The 26,844-nt window shown below is 43.0% G+C and overlaps 1 protein-coding gene across 1 annotated transcript in view; it reads right to left on the bottom strand.

Annotated features, from left to right (window-relative positions):
- The window catches only part of LOC124032167 (integrin alpha-5-like), an 86,469-nt gene extending 61,107 nt beyond the window's left edge, over positions 1–25,362 (bottom strand). Inside the window, 1 exon segment of the mRNA XM_046344330.1 lies at positions 24,935–25,362. Within this exon segment, the coding sequence (XP_046200286.1) occupies positions 24,935–25,131 (197 nt within the window). The 5' untranslated portion in view covers positions 25,132–25,362.
- Between the last annotated feature and the right edge of the window lie 1,482 nt (positions 25,363–26,844).

Raw genomic sequence — 26,844 nt, 5'->3', positions numbered from 1 at the left:
TATTCAATGACAGAGGAAACCCAAAACAGCCAGGTAATGAGAACGTTTAGACAATCCACTGAACCAGGACATATTGCCATGGCTCAACTGACAGACATTTTTTCCAGTAGACAGTCTGGCTGAACCAGTACAGTGTAGTCATTACCTCATCGAGGCTCCAATTATCCCATCATCATCACTGGCATGGTGCTGGACAGTGAAGTGGGCAGAAAACAGAAGAGATGAGGGCAGTGAGTGTAGAGTAGAGCCTAGAGGGGTCTTCCTAAACACAGGAAGAGCACACCCTTTCCTGCTCCAGGTCAGTCACCCAATGATGCGTGGTAGTTTACGTTATCGCTAAATTTAAATATCTTCCCTCAGGGGACAACTACTCAACAATTTCCAGTCCAGACTCAAGACGATCCACCGTCATTTCAGAAACCAGCCTTGGTGAAACCATACTTTCATCCTCGTCAGACTGCACTGCTTTTGTAGAGCCACGACATGTTCCCATCTTGGTTAGGACTTATAGATGGGTCTTTTTACATAGAAATAAGGTTTGGTAGAAGAGACTATTGGAGATCAGAGAAGAAGTTGGTGTCAGCCAGGCCTTATGGTGTTCAAAACTGAGGCCAAACAGGGGGCCAGGTCATAAAGGTGAGGGTATAGAAGAGATAAAGTGCAGGCCAAACCCAAGTCAAAGCTTTGGCAGAAATCCTTGGTTTGTTTTGGAAGAGGGAAAAGAAAACATGGCCGTCCGGATTTGAGGGAGAGAGAGCGAGAGAGTCCAAGTGCTCTGGCCCTGGGTTTAGACTGAGGAGGGTAGCTCCCAGAAGAGTAGACAATAGAGCTCTGGCTGTAGAATCATGTAGATCACAGAGAACCTTTGTCATCATGGATTCCCACGATGAGACAGCTGACAGGCTCTCTCTCTCTCTTCACACTCACGCAGATATGAAGTTTGACACTAGTGTTCACTCCATAGCATATTCTATGGTTCATCACTTGTTCATTGAAGGGATAATCCGGCCCAAACCACTAATTCCTATAAATAACACTAATATGTGAAAACACATTTTATGAACAAATGTTTCCTTTTGTCATTATAACAAGGTTGGTAGAAACATGTGGATATTGTTTTGGGAAATCTGTTGCAGCTCAAGCCTACTACAAACCCACAATGCAATGCTCTCGCTTTCTGTGCTGGCTGACCAGCTTGAGGAAAATAGGCAGGTTTCTCGACTCCCACCCTGACACTGAGACGGGATTGCGTGACGATTAGTTTAGTAACCACGTGACGCAGCATTACAACGTGAATGCGATGGGTTAGTCAGTTGGGTGGGACATTTCTCCATTTATTGCCCAATGGGATACCGATCTCCTCCTTTCTGTAATATCTCTGTCTCCCACAGATACACAGGGCGCATTGCAAGATGGTACTTGAAGGAGAAACAGAGTTGAATAATTTGGTACACTGTTTAGATTGAGCACATCTAAGCTAAATATATACATTGTCATGACGATATAGGTGGATGGATGTGTTCTAGTATGCCCATACCATCTATTGGCTGATGTGGTGATCTGAAGAGCAGGTCATTGTTTTAAAAGCATCATGAAATGTGATCGTGTGTTATACCCCCATCTCCAGTGACGAGAAGTATGTAGCTATGACGCTGTTCCTACACGATTTCCTGATTTTCACAGTCAGACCACTTAGAAGTTAAATCATAGGGATTTCATTTTTTTACCCACTGACAGAACATAGACTGTCACCAAATTGACAGGAGTTTCATGATTTGTATTTCTAGGGGTGGATTATCCCTTTAATAACCCACTGCTGCTGTGGAGCTCTGCTTTGTCCATTCATGTCTCATATCTCAGTGCTTCCTCTCTCTTCAATTGCTAGAGAGATATACAGAACACAAGTTTGGCTGTGCTCCTGTGTTCCAAAACGTGCTTTTGAGCAATACCCTTTGAACAAATTGTTTTAAATATTGTATAATTTGAAGATATAAACATTTAAATCAGTACAGTCCAAAAATGTTTGTTTTTTTACAAATCCTTGTCCAGGGGTAAATTGAACAAAAGCCAGTAAGCACAAAATCCCAAGCACTAAAATGCCAAAGAAAGTAGGCTTACTACATCTATTGAGAATCTGATCTGAATACATGCTAAAAGTATTCTGTGATGGCATCATTTCAAAGGGAAAAAAGTCAACAAGGGGGAGGTGCTTTAATCAGCAAACTGGAAACAGGGGTGTGTTTTTTCACCTCTCTCTCTCTCACTCACTCACTCACACACACACACACACACACACACACACCCACACAATAACACATTGATAGTGATCTGAAAGTATTCTAAATAAGGAATAATTAGTATTTAATGGGCCTTTATCTGGCAGGGGATCAGTCTAGCTAGAGTTATAATTGTGATTTAGAAAGGGCTTTGCATACAGAGACTGAGGACACTGTCTGGCCCTCTGAGGATAAGGACAGAGCAGAGGAGAGGTATACTATTTTTTATATTTCACCTTTATTTAACCAGGTAGGCCAGTTGAGAACAAGTTCTCATTTACAACTGCGGCCTGGCCAAGATAAAGCAAAGCAGTGTGACACAAACAACACAGAGTTACACATGGGATAAACAAATGTACACTCAATAACAGAATAGAAAATCTATATGCAGTGTGTGCAAATGTAGTAAGATTGGGGAGGAAAGGCAATAAATAGGCCGTAGTGGTGAAATAATTACAATTTAGCAATTAAACACTGGAGTGATAGATGTGCAGAACATGAATGTGCAAGTATAGACACTGGGGTGCAAAGGAGAGAAGAAATATGGGGATGATGTAGTTGGGTGGGCTATTTACAGATGGCCTGTGTACAGGTGCAATGATCGGTAAGCTGCGTTGACAGCTGATGCTTAAAACTTATTGCGGATCAGTGGGAAGCTAGTGTTCCATTTCGACAACTTCTGGTGAAATTGCAGAGCGCGAAATTCAAATGACAGAAATAGTCATATTTAACATTCATGAAAATACAAGTGTCATACATCAGAAACAAGCTTAACTTCTTGTTAATCTAGAGGCTGTCTCAGATTTCAAAAAGGCTTTATGGCAAAAGCACACCATGTGATTATCTGAGGACAGCGCCCAGTACACAAAAGCATTAAAAACATTTTCCAACCAGGCAGGTGCGCCACGAAAGTCAGAAATAGCGATAAAATAAATGCCTTACCTTTGAAGATCTTCTTCTGTTGGCACTCCAAAAGGTCCCAGCTACATCACAAATGGTCCTTTTGTTCGATAAAGTCCTTCTTTATATCCTCAAAAACTCAGTTTAGCTGGCGCGCTTCATTCAATAATCCCCTGGTTTCCCTCCTTCAAAATGCATACAAAATGAATCTCAAACGCTACCAAACTTCTCCAAACAAGTCAAATAACATTTATAATCAAACCTCAGGTACCCTAATACGTAAATAAACTATCATATTTAAGATGGAGAATCGTTATTGTCTTTACCAGAGATAAACAACCAAGTACGCGCTCTCATCCACATGCATGAAAACACTACAGCCAAAATGGGAGCCACTTAGAAAAATGACAAATTCTAGCTCATTTTCCTGACACTCTTTCTAAAGACTGTTGACATCTAGTGGAAGCCCTAGGAACTGCAATCTGGGGGGTTTTCCCTTCATATAAAAAATGACAGCCATTGGAATAAGTGGTGGGCTGAATTGTTTTTCTTTTCTGGATGGTTTGTCCTCGGGTTTGCACCTGCCATATCAGGTCTGTTATACTCACAGTCATTATTTTAACAGTTTTAGAAACGTTAGAGTGTTTTCTATCGACATCCACCAATTATATGCATATCCTAGCTTCTGGGCCTGAATAACAGGCAGTTTACTTTGGGCACGCTTCTCATCCAGACGTCAACAAACATTCTAGCCCAAAGAGGTTCAAGTTAGTGAGGGAGATATAAGACTCCAGCTTCAGTGATTTTTGCAATTCGTTCCAGTCACTGGCAGCAGAGAACTGGAAGGAACGGTGGCCAAAGGAGGAGATGGCTTTGGGGATGACCCGTGAAATATACCTACTGGAGCGCGTGCTATGGGCGGGTGCTGCTATGGTGACTAGTGAGCTGCGTTTAAGGCTGGGCTTCACCTAGCAAAGACTTATAGATGACCTGGAGCCAGTGGGTTTGTCAACGAATATGAAGCGAGGGCCAGCCAACGAGAGCATACAAGTCACAGTGGTGGGTAGTATATGGGGCTTTGGTGACAAAACGGATGGCACTGTGATAGATTGCATCCAATTTGTTGAGTAGAGTGTTGGAGGCTATTACGTAAATGACATCGCCGAAGTCAAGGATTGGTAGGGGAGTTCGTTTTACGAGGGGATGTTTGGCAGCATGAGTGAAGGATGCTTTGTTGCGAAATAGGAAGCTGATTCCAGATTTAACTTTGGATGGAAGATGCTTAATGTGAGTCTGGAAGGAGAGTTTACAGTCTAACCAGACACCTAGGTATTTATAGTTGTCCACATATTCAGAACCATCCAGAGTAGTCAGAACCATCCAGAGTAGTGATGTTGGACGGGCGGTCAGGTGCGGGCAGCGATTGAAGAGCATTAATTTAGTTTTACTTGCATTTAAGAGCAGTTGGAGGCCACAGAAGGAGTGTTGTATGGCATTGAATCTCGTCTGGAGGTTTGTTAACCTGTTACTCCTACCCCCTACTTTTTTGAACATTCTGTTAAAAATCGCGCAACATTTCAGCGCCCTGGTGCTCATGCCAGGAATATAGTATATGCATATGATTAGTATGTGTGGATAGAAAACACTCAGACATTTATAAAACTGGTTAAATCATGGCTGTGACTATAACAGAACGTGTGTTTAATCGAAAAGTGCAGGAAAATCTGATCACTGAAAATTGAAAAATATATCCATGCGCGACTTGAACCCATTGATAAAGGTGAACCACATTTAATGGGGCGGTTGCAATGCCTACAGCTTCCACACGTTGTCTAGAGTCTTGTCATTTGCCTACTATTTGTTTCTTGGTCAAACAGAGGCAAGGCAGCGCAGTTCTTCCGGTCTCCGACCGGATATTTTGGTTGAGATTTACCCGGACATTATTTCCAGACGGACAGCTAAAGAATATACTTCGCCTCGTGATCAATTTGATCGCTTATTAACGTTTACTAATACCTAAAGTTACATTACAAAAGTATTTCGAAGTGTTTTGTGAAAGTTTATCGTCAACTTTTTTTATTTAAAAAAATGACGTTACTTTATAAGACGCTATTTTTTTCCGTTTATCACACAGTCTTCATAGATCGATATCTAGGCTATATATGGACCGATTTAATCGAAAAAAAGACCCAATAGTGATTATGGGACATCTAGGAGTGCCAACAAAGAAGGTGGTCAAAGGTAATGAATGTTTTATATTTTATTTGTGCGGTTTGTGTAGCGACGACTATGCTAATTATTTTGTTTACGTCCCCTGCGGGTCTTTTGGGGTGTTACATGCTATCAGATAATAGCTTCTCATGCTTTCGCCGAAAAGCATTTTAAAAATCTGACTTGTTGCCTGGATTCACAACGAGTGTAGCTTTAATTCAATACCCTGCATGTGTATTTTAATGAACGTTTGAGTTTTAACTAGTACTATTAGCATTTAGCGTAGCGCATTTGCATTTCCAGATGTCTAGATGGGACGCCTGAGGAAGAGCAAGAGGTTAACACAGTGTCCAAAGGGCCAGAAGTATACAGAATGGTGTCGTCTGCGTAGAGGTGGATCAGAGACTCACCAGCAGCAAGAGCGACATCATTGATGTATACAGAGAAAAGAGTCGGCCCGAGAATTGAACCCTGCGGCACCGATTTGACACACTGAACTCTATCTGAGAAGTAGGTGGTGAACCAGGCAAGGCAGTCATTTGAGAAATCAAGGCTGTTGAGTCTTTCAACAAAGTTGAAAGCCTTGGCCAGGTTGATGAAGACGGCTGAACGTATTGTCTTTTATCGATGGCGGTTATGATATCGTTTAGGACCTTGAGCGTGGCTGAGGTGCAGCCATGACCCGCTCGGAAACCAGCTTGCATAGCAGAGGAGGTACGGTGGGATTCGAAATGGTCGCTGATCCATTTGTTAACTTGGCTTTCGAAGACTTTAGAAAGGCAGGGCAGGATGGATATAGGTCTGTAACAGTTTGGGTCTAGAGTGTCTCCCCCTTTGAAGAGGGGGATGACAACAGCAGGGATCTCAGACGAGAGGTTGAACAGGCTAGTAATAGGGGTTGCAACAATTGCGGCAGATCATTTTAGAAAGAGAGGGTCCAGATTGTCTAGCCCAGCTATCTGGATTTGGGTGAAGAAGAAATTGGGGAGGCTTGGGCAAGTTGATGTGGGGGGTGCAGAGTTATTGACCGGGGTAGGGGTAGCCAGGTGGAAAGCATGGCCAGCCGTAGTAAAATTTGCGATTATCGTAGACTTATCGGTGGTGACAGTGTTTCCTAGCCTCAGTGCAGAGAGCAGCTGGGAGGAGCTGCTCTTATTCTCCATGGACTTTACTATAGAGGACACCGTCTGGCCCTCTGAGGATAAGGACAGAGCAGAGGAGAGGTATATAGAGGACACCGTCTGGCCCTCTGAGGATAAGGACAGAGCAGAGGAGAGGTATACTATAGAGGACACCGTCTGGCCCTCTGAGGATAAGGACAGAGTAGAGGAGAGGTATATAGAGGACACCGTCTGGCCCTCTGAGGATAAGGACAGAGCAGAGGAGAGGTATACTATAGAGGACAGGGAGTCATTTCAGTTGTAAACACCAGGCTCTTCAAATCTACAGAGAATGTTATTGAGTGTATGAGGAACTCAAGGGAAAGTCAACACTGCAATATCTACATCAAAGTTTGAATCAACAACTGAATCTCCGAATCTCCGACACAGAGAGAGTCAGTCAGAAGAGGGAGGTCCTAATTATAGAAGGTCAACATAGGCCACTTTCACCAGTGAAGTCACAAGGCGCGATCCTCTGACAAAGGCGTTGCGGATGCATGTAAGATCTTACAACGCCTGGATAGGTATTTTACGTATCAGCTAACCACATCATATGTTTTAGCAAGTTATCAGTCAATGACACAGTCGATGACTTGGCATGCAGCCATTGGCTGATGTAATGAGGTCACTGTGGTTCTAGACCAGCCAGCAGATTCACCACAACTCTGATGTAGTCATAGCCTGCGTCGAGGTGACAGCCACAATACTTCAGAAACATGCTGGTAGAGGTTTGGTTTAGGGTCAGCTAAACCAAAGCCAAGAAACCCACAATCCTGCACTGGTGCAATCATAGGAAGGGTTATTTTCATTACGACGTAATTTCGACATAGTTTCCCAAAAAATGTATTGTGTTCATTTTGGCATCATATTTTCATGTTGAAATATAACAGCATAAAGTTTAGTATGGAGACTTTGAGCAATCTGCTGCTGGGAATGGCAGTGTGGGTGGAAGAAAAACATTAGTGGCTTTCCTGCGTCTCCCGAAGCCAGACCCAACTCTCCAATCAGCAGCCCACTAACGATCCCAACCAACCTCCAGTCTGATGGTTTCAGCGTTAATTAAACTAATTGATTTAGGCTGCTAGTGTCGAGCACAACACAGAAACTCCTCAGTACAAACACAGACTCCTCAGTACAAACACAGACTCCTCAGTACAAACACAGACTCCTGAGTACAATCACACACTCCTGAGTACAATCACAGACTCCTCAGTATAATCACAGACTCCTCAGTATAATGACTGTTGCTGGTGATGGTTGTCTAATTTGAGGCTTCTGAAATCAGCAATACATAAGCTGCTGGTTGCAGCCACTATTTATAAGGTTTTTTTAAATGAAGGGGCATTGTATAATGGTGGAAACTGTTGGTCTACCTCTGATTTTCCCAGGCTTAACCCAATAGAGTTTATGATGACGTTCGAGAGAGGCAGTCAGAAGCCAAATTCCTCTCGTCCCCTTCCCACCCAAACACAGCTTTTTACCCATTCCACAGTTAATGGTCTTCCTCCCAGCTGCAAAGCTTATGGCACTTGAACACTATTATAATTGTTTTAAGCCAGCCAGGAAAAAAACAGATGCAGCTTTGACTAAATAGCAAGAAATCACAATCACATTTTGTTGGACTACCAGATGGTGACTGCAGGCGGCTGCAGTCACCATCTGCAGTCGTAAACCCTGGCTGCAATGGGAATAGTATGGCACAGACAGATTCACAGGGAACTGGTAGGTCTACATATGAGGGAAAGACCAGAGAAAGGGCAGCAGGACTGGAGCCTTTAAATGAACAAGGCAGGAATCACCTGGAATTAAGTCCAGAAAACTGCCAAGGGAAGAGTTTGCTGAAAATGCACTGTTGAGGACCTCCGCTCCACAAAAAGTTCAAAAGTATAAGTAAAGGAGCTTTCAAAAACGTTCGTCCAAACCTCAGCTAGGGATGGGACTGCCTGAACAAAATACCAACCAAAATGAAGTCACTCAACTAACTCTTCACAGAGTTTACACTTCTAAATCAAATCCTCACATAAGGAGAAACTGAATTAGCTCAAGTGTAGTGACCCAGACTGAGCCCGTGGCACTCTTGACCTCCCTTCCTACCACTCCCTAGCAGATATTGAGATCTATCCTGAGCCCAAAACCCAATGAGTAAACAGCTACAGCAGCAACGGTCTCTCTTCCACTTTGAGAAACTGACTGCCGCACTGCTTCGACGAACTGACGCCAATAAACTAAAGAAAATGCATGGCTGTAGAAGAGGACGGTCTTCAGTCAGCAAAGCCAACAAACTGTCAAATGGGACCGTCAACAAGTATGGCATCGTCACATTATTACTGGACTGAATCACTGGAGCGACTTCAGAATCACTATTCCACTGTGGAGGGGAATGCCAGTTGAATAGTACTGTAATGTAACAACTTATTTTGGACCACATGGAGCCATGACACACGGCCTTCAGTCAGACACACGGCCTTCAGTCAGACACACGGCCTTCAGTCAGACACACGGCCTTCAGTCAGACACACGGCCTTCTGTCAGACACACGGCCTTCAGTCAGACACACGGCCATCTGTCAGACACACGGCCTTCAGTCAGACACACGGCCTTCAGTCAGACACACGGCCTTCTGTCAGACACACGGCCTTCAGTCAGACACACGGCCTTCTGTCAGACACACGGCCTTCAGTCAGACACACGGCCTTCAGTCAGACACACGGCCTTCAGTCAGACACACGGCCTTCAGTCAGACACACGGCCTTCAGTCAGACACACGGCCTTCAGTCAGACACACGGCCTTCTGTCAGACACACGGCCTTCAGTCAGACACACGGCCTTCAGTCAGACACACGGCCTTCAGTCAGACACACGGCCTTCAGTCAGACACACGGCCTTCTGTCAGACACACGGCCTTCAGTCAGACACACGGCCTTCAGTCAGACACACGGCCTTCTGTCAGACACACGGCCTTCAGTCAGACACACGGCCTTCTGTCAGACACACGGCCTTCAGTCAGACACACGGCCTTCAGTCAGACACACGGCCTTCTGTCAGACACACGGCCTTCAGTCAGACACACGGCCTTCAGTCAGACACACGGCCTTCTGTCAGACACACGGCCTTCAGTCAGACACACGGCCTTCAGTCAGACACACGGCCTTCTGTCAGACACACGGCCTTCAGTCAGACACACGGCCTTCAGTCAGACACACGGCCTTCGGTCAGACACACGGCCTTCGGTCAGACACACGGCCTTCGGTCAGACACACGGCCTTCGGTCAGACACACGGCCTTCGGTCAGACACACGGCCTTCTGTCAGACACACGGCCTTCAGTCAGACACACGGCCTTCAGTCAGACACACGGCCTTCAGTCAGACACACGGCCTTCTGTCAGACACACGGCCTTCAGTCAGACACACGGCCTTCAGTCAGACACAAGGCCTTCTGTCAGACACACGGCCTTCAGTCAGACACACGGCCTTCAGTCAGACACACGGCCTTCAGTCAGACACACGGCCTTCAGTCAGACACACGGCCTTCAGTCAGACACACGGCCTTCAGTCAGACACACGGCCTTCAGTCAGACACACGGCCTACGGTTCGATCAGAGCCAATGCCAAACCAGGAAACAGACTGTCTGACTCCCAACCGCTATTTTGTCTGGTCATCCACTCAGCACTACACACAGTCACACGTGCACAGACAAACGCACTCACACAAACACAGCATTTGTGTAGTTCTGCTGTCCAGGATCTCCTTACTCTTATGGGACAGGCAGAGGGATGATGAGAGTACCAGGGCCTGCTGGGACAGTTAGAGCTGAATGAGAGAGAGCACTGCGCAGAAAGCTCACTCATACAACCAGTAAGCTGCAACAGTAGGCTGTATCCAATGACTAAGTGTGGTAGGAACCTGCACTGGAAAGTATTATTTTGAGAATTATGGAACAGTTCCAATCTCAATAGGATTTCCTAAAAATTTACCAAAACTACCCAGCATCCAGGTTAAAACATTCTTTGTCAAACTCCCATCTTGAGTACTGTACTTCAAAAGCAGGAGTTCGAACAAAAACTACACACCCACCATTGTTGATCTGATAAACATTATTCCATCTCCAGAACCGGATCTTAATGTCACTGCAAAAACATGTCCTCCCAAAGGACATTGGTCCTGTGCAGTGGAGCAGGAGGCCTGCAAATCAACAGAACTGGCCCAGGTGCAGAGAGCCACACATACACTACACTGCTGTTTCGTATCAGGGTCGTTCCACCTCAAACAGCACAAGAAGATTGACACCCACCATTTCTGATTGTTCTGGAATCATTTCTGTTGCTAGAAACAAATAAGATTGGCATTTCTGCTTTTGTTGATATATAATTTAATCTCTTGAGAAATGACATTTTTTTTGCGATTGCTTACAAACTTGTTGCGGAATTTGACTCATTGTGTCAAAACTCTACACACAAGCCAAATAAGACAACGCTTAGAGATAAACATCTCACTTCTATGTTAAAATGAAACTCTGCAATGAAAACCTAAAAATTATTTTTCAAAATTGTAATTTTGCAACAAAATTATACACACACACCATTTTATTTACTCTTTCAATGCAGGCTTTTACAACAACAAAAACACAAAGAAAATTAGAATTACAGTACAGTAATCAATACAATATGTTACTGTAAACTCACTCAATAATTAGTCAAATTGCAGTGCGATGGTAAACAAATAGTATTGTAAGGGATTGCACACACTGTACATTTGCACACACTGTACATAGATTTTTCTATTGTTTTCTATTGTGTTATTGACTGTACATTTGTTTATGGGTAACTCTGTGTTGTTGTTTTTGTCACACTGCTTTGCTTTATCTTGGCCAGGTCGCAGTTGTAAATGAGAACTTGTTCTCAACTGGCCTACCTGGTTAAATAAAGGTGAAATAAAAAACATTTAAAAACACATTTAAAAGGGATAGGCTGGATGGTTTATGGATCCCGTCTTCTGTTAGGGTCTGGGCACATCACTCATCCACATCACAAACAATGTCATCCCTGGCTAAGCAACAGGGAAAATATCGCCTTGAGTGTTGTATCCAACCCTGGACTGACCCCACCTCAATGTCTCCACATGCCTCTTCCATTGCTTGCAGAAGAGGCAGGCAGTCATGTGGTTGGTGGTCATACACTTTCCAATGCCAAGCCGACAATAATTCCTCAATCGGTTTGAGAAATGGGGAGTAAGGGGGCAAGTATACAACTGTGAAGTTATTGAGGTTGGTGAACCAGTTCTTGACCAGAGCAGCGCTGTTCCAGTTCTTGACTAACGCTGTTCCTCTCAAATGGAACCCTGTACAGCTGCTTCATCGTAAGTTGGTGTTGACGCAAGATGTGACAGAGTGTCGACATACTGACGCGGTTGATGTTATGGAATGTTGTGTGATCTGCGATGATTTGCTCTCGTAGTTGATGTAGGCGGATGGTGTTGTTTGCAAACACTAGATTGACAATGGCCAGTTCCTGTTCATGGGTGAACAGACATTGCCTTCAACCCTCAGGAGGTCGTCTGGAAGTTCTGTAGAAAATGCAAGAATGTCATCATTGGTTAGGTTCTTATTTTTTACATACTGTTCACAGTAACATTAAAACAGTATTACATGTATTTCACAGCACTATGCCTATGTTTTGTTTACTGAGGAGAATAGAACTAATATTGTAGGACTACATTGTATTGTACTGTGATGCAGAATGATGTGCAAAAATTACATAGGTACAGTCTTGTGTAGAAAGTTGAAAACATACCTGTTCTCCGGTCTAAATGTCCGTATTATGGATGCTACCATGTAGCGAGTCAGGTTGGGCTGGACTCTGCCCAGCCTCCCTCATCGTCAGGCCATGACTTATGACATGGTCCACCAAAGTGGCCCTAATGTCGTCGGAAATATGTCTCCGTCTATTGCCTGGTCCCCTTCTTCGTTCTTGTCCTCGTCCTCATCCTACTCCTCTCTCTCTTCCTCTTCCTCTCGCTCTCACTGCCTCCATGTTTGCAAAGTTCTCACAAAAGTGGGGAGCTTATCTGAGGTCTATTTGTAGTGGTAAGTCTCAGACTAATTGGGGTTCAATTACTGTAGAATGTTTTCATGTGTGTGTGTGGGTGTTGCCAATTTCAGGTATGTTTTTCTTTTTGAATAATTTTCCATATATATCTCATTCTTGAACGAAGTGTCTAATGTAAGAAACAGTCTGTAGTGTGTTGCAGAACTGCAAACAAAGTGCAGACAAAGTGCAAACAAAGTGCAGACAAAGTGCAGACAAAGTGCAGACAAAATGCAAACAAAATGCAAACAAAGTGCAGACAAAGTGCAGACAAAGTGCAGACAAAGTGCAGACAAAATGCAAACAAAGTGCAGACAAAGTGCAGACAAAATGCAAACAAAGTGCAGACAAAGTGCAGACAAAGTGCAAACAAAGTGCAAATAAAGTGCAGACAAAGTGCAGACAAAGTGCAAACAAAGTGCAAACAAAGTGCAGACAAAGTGCAGACAAAGTGCAAACAAAGTGCAAACAAAGTGCAGACAAAGTGCAAACAAAGTGCAAACAAAGTGCAGACAAAGTGCAAACAAAGTGCAGACAAAGTGCAGACAAAGTGCAAACAAAGTGCAAACAAAGTGCAGACAAAGTGCAGACAAAGTGCAGACAAAGTGCAGACAAAGTGCAAATAAAGTGCAGACAAAGTGCAGACAAAGTGCAAACAAAGTGCAGACAAAGTGCAGACAAAGTGCAGACAAAGTGCAGACAAAGTGCAAACAAAGTGCAAATAAAGTGCAAACAAAGTGCAAACAAAGTGCAGACAAAGTGCAGACAAAGTGCAGACAAAGTGCAAATAAAGTGCAAACAAAGTGCAGACAAAGTGCAGACAAAGTGCAGACAAAGTGCAAACAAAGTGCAGACAAAGTGCAGACAAAGTGCAAACAAAGTGCAAACAAAGTGCAAACAAAGTGCAGACAAAGTGCAAACAAAGTGCAAACAAAGTGCAAACAAAGTGCAAACAAAGTGCAGACAAAGTGCAGACAAAGTGCAAACAAAGTGCAAACAAAGTGCAAACAAAGTGCAGACAAAGTGCAGACAAAGTGCAAACAAAGTGCAGACAAAGTGCAGACAAAGTGCAGACAAAGTGCAGACAAAGTGCAAACAAAGTGCAGACAAAGTGCAAACAAAGTGCAAACAAAGTGCAAAGTGTGTTGCAGAATTGCAAACAATGTGCAAAGCATAAAAAGTGTTTATACTTTTGGTGCCTTTGTTTAGGGCATGGTTACAAAAGTTAAGGTTTTGATGCTTTTGTCTAAGCATTAACTTTCAGTGTGTAAGCAATCGGTAAAAACTGTTAATTCAGTATTGATTGCACCCAAATTGTCTCTTTTAATTTATAGAACTCATACAATATTCAATAATTATAGTAACTAACATCTGATTTGAACTAGAGGTTGACCGATTATGATTTTTCAACGACGATACCGATACTGATTATTGGAGGACCAAAAAAGTTGATTTAAAAAAATGTATTTGTAATAATGATAATTACAACAATACTGAAGGAACACTTATTTTAACTTAATATAATACATCAATAAAATCAATTTAGCCTCAAGTAAATAATGAAACATGTTCAATTTGGTTTAAATAATGCAAAAACAAAGTGTTGGAGAAGCAAGTAAAAGTGCAATATGTGCTATGTAAGAAAGCTAATGTTTCAGTTCCTTGCTCAGAACATGAGAACATATGAAAGCTGGTTATTCCTTTTAACATGAGTCTTCAATATTCCCAGGTAAGAAGTTTTAGTTTGTAGTTATAATAGGAATTATAGGACTATTTCCCTCTATACCATTTGTATTTCATTAACCTTTGACTATTGGATGTTCTTATAGGCACTTTAGTATTGCCAGTGTAACAGTATAGCTTCCATCCCTCTCCTCGCTCCTCCCTGGGCTTGAACCGGCAACACAACGACAATTAGCGCGCACTAACTAGCTAGCCATTTCACTTCGGTTACACGAGCCTCATCTCGGGAGTTGATAAGCTTGAAGTCATAAACAGCGCAATGCTTGATACACAACGAAGAGCTGCTGTCAAAACGCACGAAAGTGAAGTTTGAATTAATGTTTACGAGCCTGCTTCTGCCTACCACCACTCAGTCAGATACTTAGATACTTGTATGCGTGTATGCTGAGTCAGATTATATGCAACGCAGGACACGCTAGATAATATATAGTAATATCATCAACCATGTGTAGTTAACTAGTGATTATGATTGATTGTTTTTTATAAGATAAGTTTAATGCTAGCTAGCAACTTACCTTGGCTTACTGCATTCGTGTAAAAGGCAGTCTCCTTGTGGAGTGCAACGAGAGAGAGGCAGGTCATTATTGCGTTATTTCTACTGACTCTGAAAAACACCAAAAGAAAGATACCCAGGTTCCCTGCATATCTGTGTCAACGTGCCTTAGGCATGCTGCAAGGAGGCATGAGGACTGCAGATGTGACCAGGGCAATAAATTGCAATGTCCGTACTGTGAGACGCCTAAGACAGCACTACAGGGAGACAAGACGAACAGCTGATCGTCCTCACAGTGGTAGACCACGTGTAACAACACCTGCACAGGATCGGTACATCCGACCCTCCAGTGCGCTTCCACGGCTCAGTATATCCTGCGCCTCTAGTGCGCCTTTATACCCCAGTGCGTCCTGTGCCAGTTCTCCACACTCACCGAGCTAAAGTGGTTATCCAGCCAGGACACGTTGTGGCAGCTCCACGTATCAGGCTTCCAGTACGTTTCCTCAGTCCGGTGAGACCTGTTCCAGCTCCACGTACGAAGCCTCCAGCGATGGTCCCCAGTTAAGAGCTTGCAGCGACGATCTACGGTCCAGAAGTCCCGGCGACGATCCCTGCACCGGAGGCGCCACTGAAGTGCGGGGAGCCTAAAGCGGAGCGGGTCTGCGTCCCACACTGGAGCCCCCACCGAGAGTAGATGCCCACCCGGACCCTCCCCTATAGGTTCAGGTTTGCGGCCAGAGTCCGCACCTTTGGGGGTGTACTGTCACGCCCTGACCTTAGAGACCCTTATTTATTCTCTATGTGTGGTTAGGTCAGGGTGTGACTCGGGTGGGAAAATCTATGTTTTCTATTTCTTTGTTGTTTTTCCGAGTGTGGTTCCCAATCAGAGGCAGCTGTCTATCGTTGTCTCTGATTGGAGATCATATATATTATATTATTTTCTGTTTAGTGTCTGTGCCTGACGGAACTGTTCGCTTTCGTTTTTTTGGATTTGTTATTTTTGTTTGAGTGATTCTTGAAAATAAATATCATGAACACTTTCCACGCTGCGCTTTGGTCTACTCTTCCTTCCACCGACAAGAGCCGTTACAGACGCTATATTTTTCTGATGCCAAATTGCAATCCACCCACAGCTCTGAAAAATCCCCAAACCCCTAATTTACACACCCCCATGGACCTCATAAACATGAGGGATGTTTTAACTACAGGCCGTTTACACCTTTCCACAGTGACCACCGAGGGGGGTCCTTCCCACCTCTACACAGAAAAACAGTGAAGCCGATGGGAGGAGAGTCACACAGCCATCCCTCTGATCACCTCCCATTCACCACAGATGTCTGGAAACAAACTGTCTCTGTTATCTCCCAAGCACCCTCTTGTGCAAACTGACTGCCAGAGTAGCAGATTCCATTTAATTGAAAATGTGAATCTGAACTGGAAAGAGCTAGTCTATTTTGAGTCCAATGTTTGGTCTGGCTAGGTCCATTTTCCCTAAAAGGAGAGTGCCGTTACCAAATCTGCACAATGAATAGAGTCCCTTTTTGACCCTAATAGGGTTCAACAAGCTAGGACTTCTGGCAGTAAAGATTAAATCTAACTAAGTGTGTGTCGTCAGGGCGACTCAATCGACGAGTCAGCTGCTGAGTATGTGACGTCCTGAGGGCATTTCCCACCACACAGAGGCACAGCAGAACTAACACAGGGGTCTGCAGGGCCAATTAGGCTTATCATGACCAAACACACGTACCTTTTTCCACTGACTGACCTACACACACACACACACACACACTTCTTTATATAAGCCTCCCATTACCGAACAGGGCAGTAAAATCTAGACAGCCCTTCAATGTTTGAGACAGGGTTGTTTCATGACCTCGGTCACCAGGCTAAGCATGTCTCCATTAACCTTTCAAACAACACACTAATGTTACAGAGAGACCAGACCAACCTCACAGGCCTGAAGCATGAATAGAAAAAGACTCAAAGGCCTTTTAAAAAGTGAATAAAGAAAGAAAGAAAATGGAGTCACATGGAAAGCTTCTCAGACGGAAAACAGCAAACCTTTTCTGACATCCCACAAAGAGCCCCATTGTCCAACACACAGGGCCATGAAAACCAGCTAATCGCAGAGCAGAGAACCTGGGTGAAGAATAGCTTGGCAGCCCAAATACACATGCCCAATTTAAACAACTACCCCACACACAAACTATGATTTATAAGAATATCACAAAATAAAAGAATACTAACAATGAAAACAATACCAGAAACCTGTTTGATCATATATGGAGAGGGAGACAGTATAGACACAGAGGGAAAATGTATGTTTTAGTAGCTAACAGAGCCCCCAGTGGGTCCAGTGTCAATATTGTATTTGCAGAAACACTATTTAAGGGGGTAAACTCCAGGAAAGTGACCAACATGAACACGGTGACCTCAATCTGGGTACGTCACAGCCAAACCATCCATGATCTAATCCAGAACACCACCCCATATAGACCACATGTGGCAGGGATAGGCTGGGAAACATTATCAGCAGCAGCAGAGGCATCCATGACCAAACATCTCCTTATGACTGTCTTGTAATCTAATCTGTACAAAACTACACCACACGGAAAGACAGACAGAGACTATCCTCAGTAATTCAGGTCAGCCCACCGGATTTGTGATGCACTGAGTATCTGACAGACTCCTTGAGTATATAACTTCATCATAGTTCAAAAGGTCTCTTGATATATCCTCTATTCTCTTCCACTGACAGACAGATAGGAAAGACTGCTGTTATTGGGACAGGAGCATGGAAACTTCTTTGATAAATCTATGAAGCAGACATCGATCAGTCAAGACAGACAAGACCCTCGCAGACAGCATGTCATCTATAGTATGACCTCTGACCTCAGCCATCTTAGCAGTCCATCCCCTGATCCCTGTCTGGCACCAGAGACAGGGAAGGAGGAATGTGATGCTGCTGCTGGATGGATGGAAAGGTATTAGGCAGTCTTCTTCTCAACATGGTGGATCTGGCCGGCACTGAGGCCTCGCTGATATTCATATCATATCAGGTTGAGGAGCAGACCTATCCTTACAAGGCCCCACACTGTGCTGCCTCTCCCTCTCTAGACTACTAACACACACACACATGCTACTTCTCCCTAGTCCACACACACACACACACAGTTCATAGACCTTCAGGCAGTCTACCACGGTGGTGTCAGCGCATGGCTAGTGTCCTCTCTGTCTACTAGCTAACATCACTCTACTAGACCAGGCTCTACTAGACCAGGCCACTCTACTAGACTAGGCCTGACAGGAAGCGGACACACATACACCCTCATGGAGCCATGCTATCAGTGAGGGTGAAAGTCTGCCCGTGTGTAGTAGGGTGAGGGAGATGAATGTGTGAGAAGGTTCTAGCTTGCTTTTTCTCATTTTGTGTGTCTCTGTGGGCCTATGCTGCTGTTAAGGCTCGGAAATAAAACACACACACAGATAGAGAGAACACCCTCCCCATCCCGGCCAGACTGACCTCACCCCTGTATTCCAGCTACTCCCCTACTCCCAAGTGTCGCCACAATGTGGGCGATAGTCTGATAACTGAGAAGAAAACGAGTGACAACTGAAGACTTTTCTGTTTCTGATGTGTCCGTTTCCTGTTGGTTTATGTTATTGACGTGTGAAGCTGTCACAAACAACGAGTGTGAAATGTGGAAGAATTAGACTGATTTGGACCACTGGTTGCTAAATTTGACTCTGCTCTCATTTTGTGTTTGGTTTGGCTACACATTTGGGAGTAGCATTAGCATACACATTCAAATCAAATTGTATTTGTCACATGCTTCATAAACAACAAGTGTACACTAACAGTTAAATGCTTACTTACGGGCCCTCCCCAACAATGCAGAGAAAAATATATACAATACCAGTCAAAAGTTTGAACACATCTACTCACTCAATGGTTTTTCTTTAATTTTACTATTTTCTAAATTATAGAATAATAATGAAGACATCAAAACTATGAATTTATTTTTTATTTAACCAGGCAAGTCAGTTAAGAAAAATTATTATTTACAATGATGGCCTACAGCAGCCAAACCTGGACGACACTGAGCCAATTGGGACTCCCAATCACAGCTAGTTGTGAAACAGCCTGGATTCAAACCAGGGTGTATGTAGTGACCCCTCTGGCACTGAGATGCATTGCCTTAGACCGCTGTGCCACTCGGGAACCCTGAAATAACACATATGGAATCATTTAGTAACCAAAAAAAGTGTTAAACAAATCAAAATATATTTTATATTTGAGATTCTTCAAAGTAGCCAGCCGTTGCCTTGATGACAGCTTTGCACACGCTTAGTATTCTCTCAACCAAATTCATGAGGTAGTCACCTGGAACGGATTTCAATTAACAGATGTGCCTTGTGAAAAGTTATAGAAGATGGCCCTATTTGGTAAAAGACCAAGTCCATATTTTGGCAAGAACAGCTCAAATAAGCAGAGAAACGACGTGAAGGTCAGTCAATTCGGAAAACCATCCAGCACTATGACCCAGAGTTAACCCTGTTGCAGAGAAGAAGTTCATTAGAGTTACCAGTCTCAGAAATGGTCAATTAACTACACCTCACAGAGTTCAGGTAACAGACACATCTGAACATCAACTGTTCAGAGGAGACTGCGTGAATCAGGCCTTCATGGTCGAATTGCTGCAAAGAAACCACTACTAAAGGACACCAATAAGAAGAAGAGACTTGCTTGGGCCAAGAAACACGAGCATTGGACATTAGACTGGTGGAAATCTGTCCTTTGGTCTGATGCGTTCAAATTTGAGATTTTTGGTTCCAACCGTCATATCTTTGTGAGATGCAGTGTAGGTGAACGGATGATCTCTGCATGTGTGGTTCCCACCGTGAAGCATGGAGGAGGAGGTGTGATGGTGTGGGGGTGCTTTGCTAGTGACTGTCTGTGATTCATTTAGAATTCAAGGCACACTTAAACAGCATGGCTACCACAGCATTCTACAGCGATACCCCATCCCATCTGGTTTTCACTTAGTGGGACTATCATTTGTATTTCAACAGGACAATGACCCAACACACCTTCAGGCTGTGTAAGGGCTATTTGACCAAGAAGGAGAGTGATGAGTGCTTTATCAGATGACGTGTCCTCCACAATCACCCGACCTCAATCCAATTGAGATGGTTTGGGATGAGTTGGACCGTAGAGTGAAGGAAAAGCAGCCAACAAGTGCTCAGCGTATGTGGGAACTCCTTCAAGACTATTGGAAAAGCATTCCAGTTGAAGCTGGTTGATAGAATGCCAAGAGTGTGCAAAACTGTTGTCATGACTGTCCTGTGTGGATCCGAATGGGTCAGGTCAGCTTGGCAATGGATGACAGTAACCAGACCCTCTCTCTCATCCACAGAGGGGGGAGGAGGGAGCTGTTGGGGGGTTGACAGCTCACACCCTGTCGTAAATTAGGAATGTTCCTTTGTCTTCAGAGACATTTTCCGACAAAACTAACATATTCTAAAGCGAATACTGGAACAATATTTCTAACATAAGAACGTGGGAAATGGTCACAGGTGATCTAAAAAATAATAATGTTATATAGGATGGTATTTGTGATGTCATAAAAAGTGTTATAAAGGAAATACTGTAACTTGAAAAGTATATGCACTACATGTATGAAGTCTCAATCCTTTACATTGTGCATGAAATATGAGCAATGAAAGTATTTTTGTTAAGATGGGAATTTAATTTTAGGAGAGACCATTCTACTACTCTTCAAACCATCCCATTCTACTACTCTTCTCAAATCACTGTATTCTACACCTTTCATCACCAATGGGAACTGTCAAAACAGCTGGCTAGCCTATCTTCCAAGGAGCATCTTCCAGAGAAAACAACAGTAGAAGACGGGGGAGGGGAGAACCCTTTTGGACAATCAGAGCCTCACAAGCGTGCCGCTGAAAGGGCCAACACCTTTCCTAAGGAGTGAGGGTTCCCGACAGAGATCCACGGTGAACGAAGACATTTAAACATAAATACGCTCATGATTTCTTACTCCAAATGGGTGGCGGTTCATGTGCAAAGGATATGATTACTGTGAGAATAGTTTCTAAAATGTATCAACGATAAGTGTCTTTTTCTCTCTCTCTCCCTGTGTAACAATCCGCCATTTGTTACGTCAGTCCGCTAGGGACCTTTTCCTAATGTATTAAGTGTGTATGTTATCCTGTCTTATCATTTAGTTAGTAGTTAGCTAGTAAATAAATAATAAAACAAATTTGTGTAGTACTGAATCATAAGTACGGCTGGAGTTGTTGCAGATGCAGGAGGTTACGACTGTTCAGAATGATGATATGATACGAGGTTATGATTAATACGTTGACTGTTTTATGGATGTGATAGATAGGCAACAGCTCTCGTGGTTTCCCAAATTCCTAATGAGTTAATTGTTACAATCTTAATTTAATTGGGTAACAATTAAACATAGTTAGTTGACTCGATTGATAACAGTCATCAGATTCATGAAAGTAAAGCCACGACACTGTTATCAAGGCAAAGGGTGGCTACTTTGAAGAATCTAAAATCTCAAATATATTTTGATTTGTTTAACACTTTTTTGGTAGAAAATGTAGAAAATAGTTTTTAAAACTTAAGAAAACCCTGGAATGAGTAGGTGTGTCCAAACTTTTGACTGGTCCTTTAAATAATTGAAAAATGTAAAGATAGCAAGGAATAAATACACAATGAATAACGATAACTTGGCTATATTCACAAGTACAAAATCAAGTGTGTGGTAGATGCTAAATGCAGTATCCATCTTCTAGAACACAGTACACATGTTCTCGAATCTTAAACCCATTGTCTCTTCTCTCCTCCCCTTACCACGATGTCTCAGTTGTTAAAAGTTAAGATGAAGTCATCGGCGGGAGAGATGACTGCTGTTCATGCTGTTGCTGTGACTTCACACTACATATATTGAGACGGACGGGGCCTGGGCAGACAGAGGGGGAAGGGGGTTAAAGACCCTGCAGATTGACATCAGACCAGAAGAGGGGGAGGAAGGGGTGAGGAGGAGGGAGGTAGAGGAGGTAGATGGGCTTTAACGGACTCTCTGACTCAGTGTCTGCTAGCATCACATCCTAAATCATACAGCTTTGCTAGACCTGCCTGTGTCTGAACTGTAGTCAAGAGAACTAGGAAAGTGGGGAGGAGAAACAGTGGGAAACTGGAGTCACTGGCGACCCACTCGGCACAAAGCCCCTCTCCTAAACCCCTAGAACGCTCTGGCAGGTGAGACTGTTCTGGGCAGACAGACACAAACACGGTCAGCCAGGACATCTGACTGCGTCTAACGCCGACACCCCAGCGAAGCTTCACTTTGGTTAATGATTAATTATTACAATTACAGGGCTGATAGCTAGGTCCAGGCTGAGTCGCTGACACGGCCTACTGATGAGTGGTGGTCGACACACACAGCAAACAGCCCATGGACAGCAGTGACCGTCTGGGTGCCTTCCATCATCAACTATGTCTGTCTTCAGACTATCTATCAGTCCAGACTATCTATCAAATCAAATCACTTTTATTTGTCACGTGTGCCAAATACAACAGGTGTAGACCTTACAGTGAAATGCTTACTTACAGGCTCTAACCAATAGTGCGAGAGAAAAAAAGTTCTACATGGTTGGTCGGGCCATTTGAGGTAGTATGTACATGAATGTATAGTTAAAGTGACTATACATATATGATAAACAGAGAGTAGCAGCAGCGTAAAAGAGGGGTTGGGGGGGCACACAATGAAAATAGTCCGGGTTCTACCCTGACCACATTTTTGCTGTGCTGCTCTAGTAGTCTGTAAGTACCTGTAATAAGTGTGACATGGACTAAGTTTTAACCCCTTCTTAAAGAGTTTCTCTGGTACTTTTGTATACTTCCTAGCCAGTAATTCTGAGAGTAGCACTCACGAGTCAAATATGGTCCCCGAAAACTGCGTACTACATCACATATGTGCAGATATGTGTACCACGTCATTGCTCGCTATCTCACTCTGCTGTGTGTGCATCTTGCTAGCTGTCACTCAAAAAACGAGGGGCTGAAGCTCATTGGTTAGAACTCAAATTGTTAGGGGTTGGCCCACATGGGGGGAAATGTAGGGAGCACAGCTTCCAGAAAAACAGTTGCTTTCAAACTAGGGATTTCGGGGCAAATGGAGGTAAGACAGTAATTCTGCTCATAGATGATGCATGTATGAAGTACACATCCAGCCCAACGCGGGAGGTTTAAAAATACTTAGCAGTCGCCAAAGTTCCGGAGAATGTCTTTGATGAATGATCTCAGCAGAACTATGGACTGACAATTCACAGTAACAGAATTACGCTGAGACTCATATTTTTTATTTCAAAGTTTAACAAAGCAGTTAACTCTATGCAGAGGGACTACTTTCAACAATTTACACAGAGTTTTCTAAAAACTCAAAAATATCTGCTCCGAATTAAGATTCAACGATGTCTGCAGAAAGAATGGGGTGTTAACTATGACATGACACATTGACACCCGGTAATGGAATTGTGGGAATGGAATTTCAACATGGGTCCCTGATCTGTACTACACAGAAATGCATAATAATTATGGATATCAATGTCATTCTCCTGATAGTGATGTATCCTAAATGGGCATACAAAGGTATACTTATGCAAAATTCTCCTTTGCATATTTGGGTATTATTCTACACACTGGCTATTATTTTAATGAGTTCTGCTGCCAAACAAGACCACATTTGGTTGGTCTGAACCAACCATAGACATCTATGCTTCACAAGTTTGGACATTAGAGTACAGTGAAGCGTAGTTCAGTACACTAGAGTGCATTATAGTGTCCTCGACTGTAGTGTGCTCTACTGTACTAAACTCAATGTTTCTTTACTGTACTGAGCTCCACTGAACTCTACTGTACTGAACTATAATCTACTTTTCTTTGCTCTACTCTACTGTTGCAGTACTGTGCTTTCCAAACTTGGGAACCCAACTGTGGTTTGTGACTACTATGCTTTCCCATTGTAGCCAACTCAATTGCAAAAATTCTGTTACCGATTTTTCTGAAATTCGTGTTTCAATTTTAAGTTAATTACTAATAATTAATAATTGATAGATATATTTTTTAAAGATCAGTCAAAACTAACTAAGCGATAGGTCTACCTTTACTTGTTACTTCTGTGAACTTTCATTATCCTCCTTCCTCACGAGGGAGAGAATTTAGAAAATATCTTAAGGATATGGGCATTTCAAGGCACAAGGCAATGTTTCTTAAACTTTCTCTGAAATTATATAAGTGTTGGTATTAGTTGACAGGGATCTTCAACATCGTGTTTTAATGTATTTCTAACACGTTTAAGACTTTTTCTGGTAGATGTTTTCTGTTTTCTAAGACCCCTTTTCCATCTGTCTGACCAGAAATCAAAGCCTTTGTTAATTCCACATTTTTAGGATGGAAAATGTTTGAAAAATGTATATATGCCTTAATTTCTCAAATATAGACTCTTAGTTTTCATTTTACACCAACTTTGACACGCTTCTATGAACTTCACGTCCCTTTTACATGGAAATGACATGACAGGACTGATGTGATGGAGCCACTGCATGCCAGGATGCTGAGATAAAAGCCACAGCTTGTTTGTGACTCAGAGGTCACATTCCCACACGTTTTCCAATAGGAAAGATTACGTTTTTATTCCCAATCGTACCATAGGGCGGTCACTGGTCGTCATCATATGAGGGTAACCTTTTTACAGTGCATCGTGCACGTGCACGGATGGATTTGTAACCAAAACCAAAAGAGAAAATCTAATTCCATATGTGCATTTACCTAATGTAATAACTTATTTATTAAATGTAGGCTATACAAAAAGATTCAGTTGATACTCACGGCAACTCGGGAATAAACCCTCTAACCTCCTGGGATGTTTATCATTTACCATACAGTGAAAATGACTGACAATTACCTCATATTTCCCACCGTGTTCACGGTAACTTTCTAAATGACTTCCAGGATAGAAAAAATACTCACCTTGAAGAATTGGTCAAGTAAAATTCCACGGAATATCCAAAGTAGCTCCCATTAGGTCCGCTGTAGACAGAAGGGTTCTCCACGTCCAAGTTGAATGTATCACACAACGGTAGCAGAATTATTAGACAAACCCCAATGCAGAATAATGAGTAGTTCAATTTTCCCGGTGTATTCGAATGGTATCTTTTGGAACCCATTCTATTTCTCAATTAATCCACTAAAATTGTATTTGTTTTAATCAACACCTGCGTTGCTCTTATGTTTTTCGATCAGTAGAGCTTGTGGAGTGGTTGTTGTATTTCTCTAAACTGCATGCCTTGAAACTCAAACTCGCTGTATCTCTCCTAAATGCTCAGTCAGCTTCTTCCCGCGACTCGCTCTCCCTTCGCTCGCTCGCTCCTCTGTCCTAATTGAAGGGATATTGAAAGGAGGGAGTTCCTCGACTCGTGACAAATTTTTGAAGAGGTGGAGCTCTTAATTCAGAAAAAGACAGACAGAAGACCAACGTGTTTCGTCAATCTAGAGTGGGCTACACTCAGAACGGAGTCATCTGTATGACACTGAAATCTTCCCGAACTGTCTGGAGAAATCTTCCCGATCTGGGTATTCTGATCATGTTATTCTCTCCTTGGCGCGCAGCCACCATTTGCGTTCAACCCTTTAGAATGTGGAGGGGATTTTGGTCTATCTGCCTAATGAAGATCACATGGTTGTCTCTCTGTAACCTTTTCTACCTGGGTGATGCTGACCAACAGAGATTTAACACAGATAACCAGATACAGTATATTATTAACTTGGTGGTCAATTGATACAGAGTAACATCATCGGTATTTATCAGCCTATTACCTCAACTCTCAATGACCTTTTCTACCTCGAGTTGTTACTAAGTATTCCTCCTGGTTGGAATGGAGTGAGGAGGGTGGTTATTTAGCAACATTATTTTCTTGAGGATGGTTACACAGGAATTTGATGATCATCAGTAGATTTAGAGGTTTGAGGTGATATAGTGGTCAAACGTTTATAATTAATCAGACATTCTGGAAAATACAATGTATGTTGTGAATTTTAACAACTGTCTCCATCTTGCCGATATGCAGCCATATGCTACAGTATGCATGAGTATCACACAAGTCTGGGCTGCGTATGTGTTCTCTATTAGTTGAATAATGCAACATAAGATCTGATTCAGGTAGATGATGCATTCTGTCCTTCATCTCTCAAAGCATGAGGTTATTTTTCCCAGGGTGTAGGAACTAACTGAGAACATTTCCTATTTCTGTTTCTGAGTCACACCAATAGAGACCCACACAGTTGGAAAGTGGTTACGTTGCAAGTCAGAAGCAACCACCTCACTGAAATGAGATGTTCAATAAAGCCACTCGCCTGGCTGGAATTGTGTCTGTTGGTTTAGCTGATTCACAGGGGATTGGGACTGAGGGGCCACATTTAGCTGGGTGGCACGAAGGACTGTCCACTCAAGGCTCACTCATATTTAGAACTACACTTCCAGAATAAATGGTTTTAATATTCTAACTCTTTAGAATCAAAATGGGTTCAATGGCTGGCTTCATATTGAACATCAAAAAGGTTCAATATAGAACCACAAAGCACCCTTACTTTTAGTTCTATAGTATAGTCTCTTCATGCCGAGGGGGGTTGTAGAGTCGTAGAGCTGCTGGGATAATAATGGGGATCATCTGCGGGGCGATTCACAGCTGTTGGGGGCAACATGCCGGTTCACAGCCCTAATCCTGGAGCTAGTGCTCCCATTCATCACTCTCTCTCGCTCCCTTTTTAGACCCACATGATGAGCTTGCAGATGGATGAAAGTGAAACCGTCTGTTTATGACAAGGGTTTATATGTTCTACCCAGATCATATCACCATCTAACGATTACCAATTCTATATCC

Source organism: Oncorhynchus gorbuscha, linkage group LG03 (genome assembly GCF_021184085.1).
Source record: "Oncorhynchus gorbuscha isolate QuinsamMale2020 ecotype Even-year linkage group LG03, OgorEven_v1.0, whole genome shotgun sequence".
Taxonomy (NCBI): Eukaryota; Metazoa; Chordata; class Actinopteri; order Salmoniformes; family Salmonidae; genus Oncorhynchus; species Oncorhynchus gorbuscha.
This window is presented reverse-complemented; position numbering and strand designations above follow the sequence as displayed.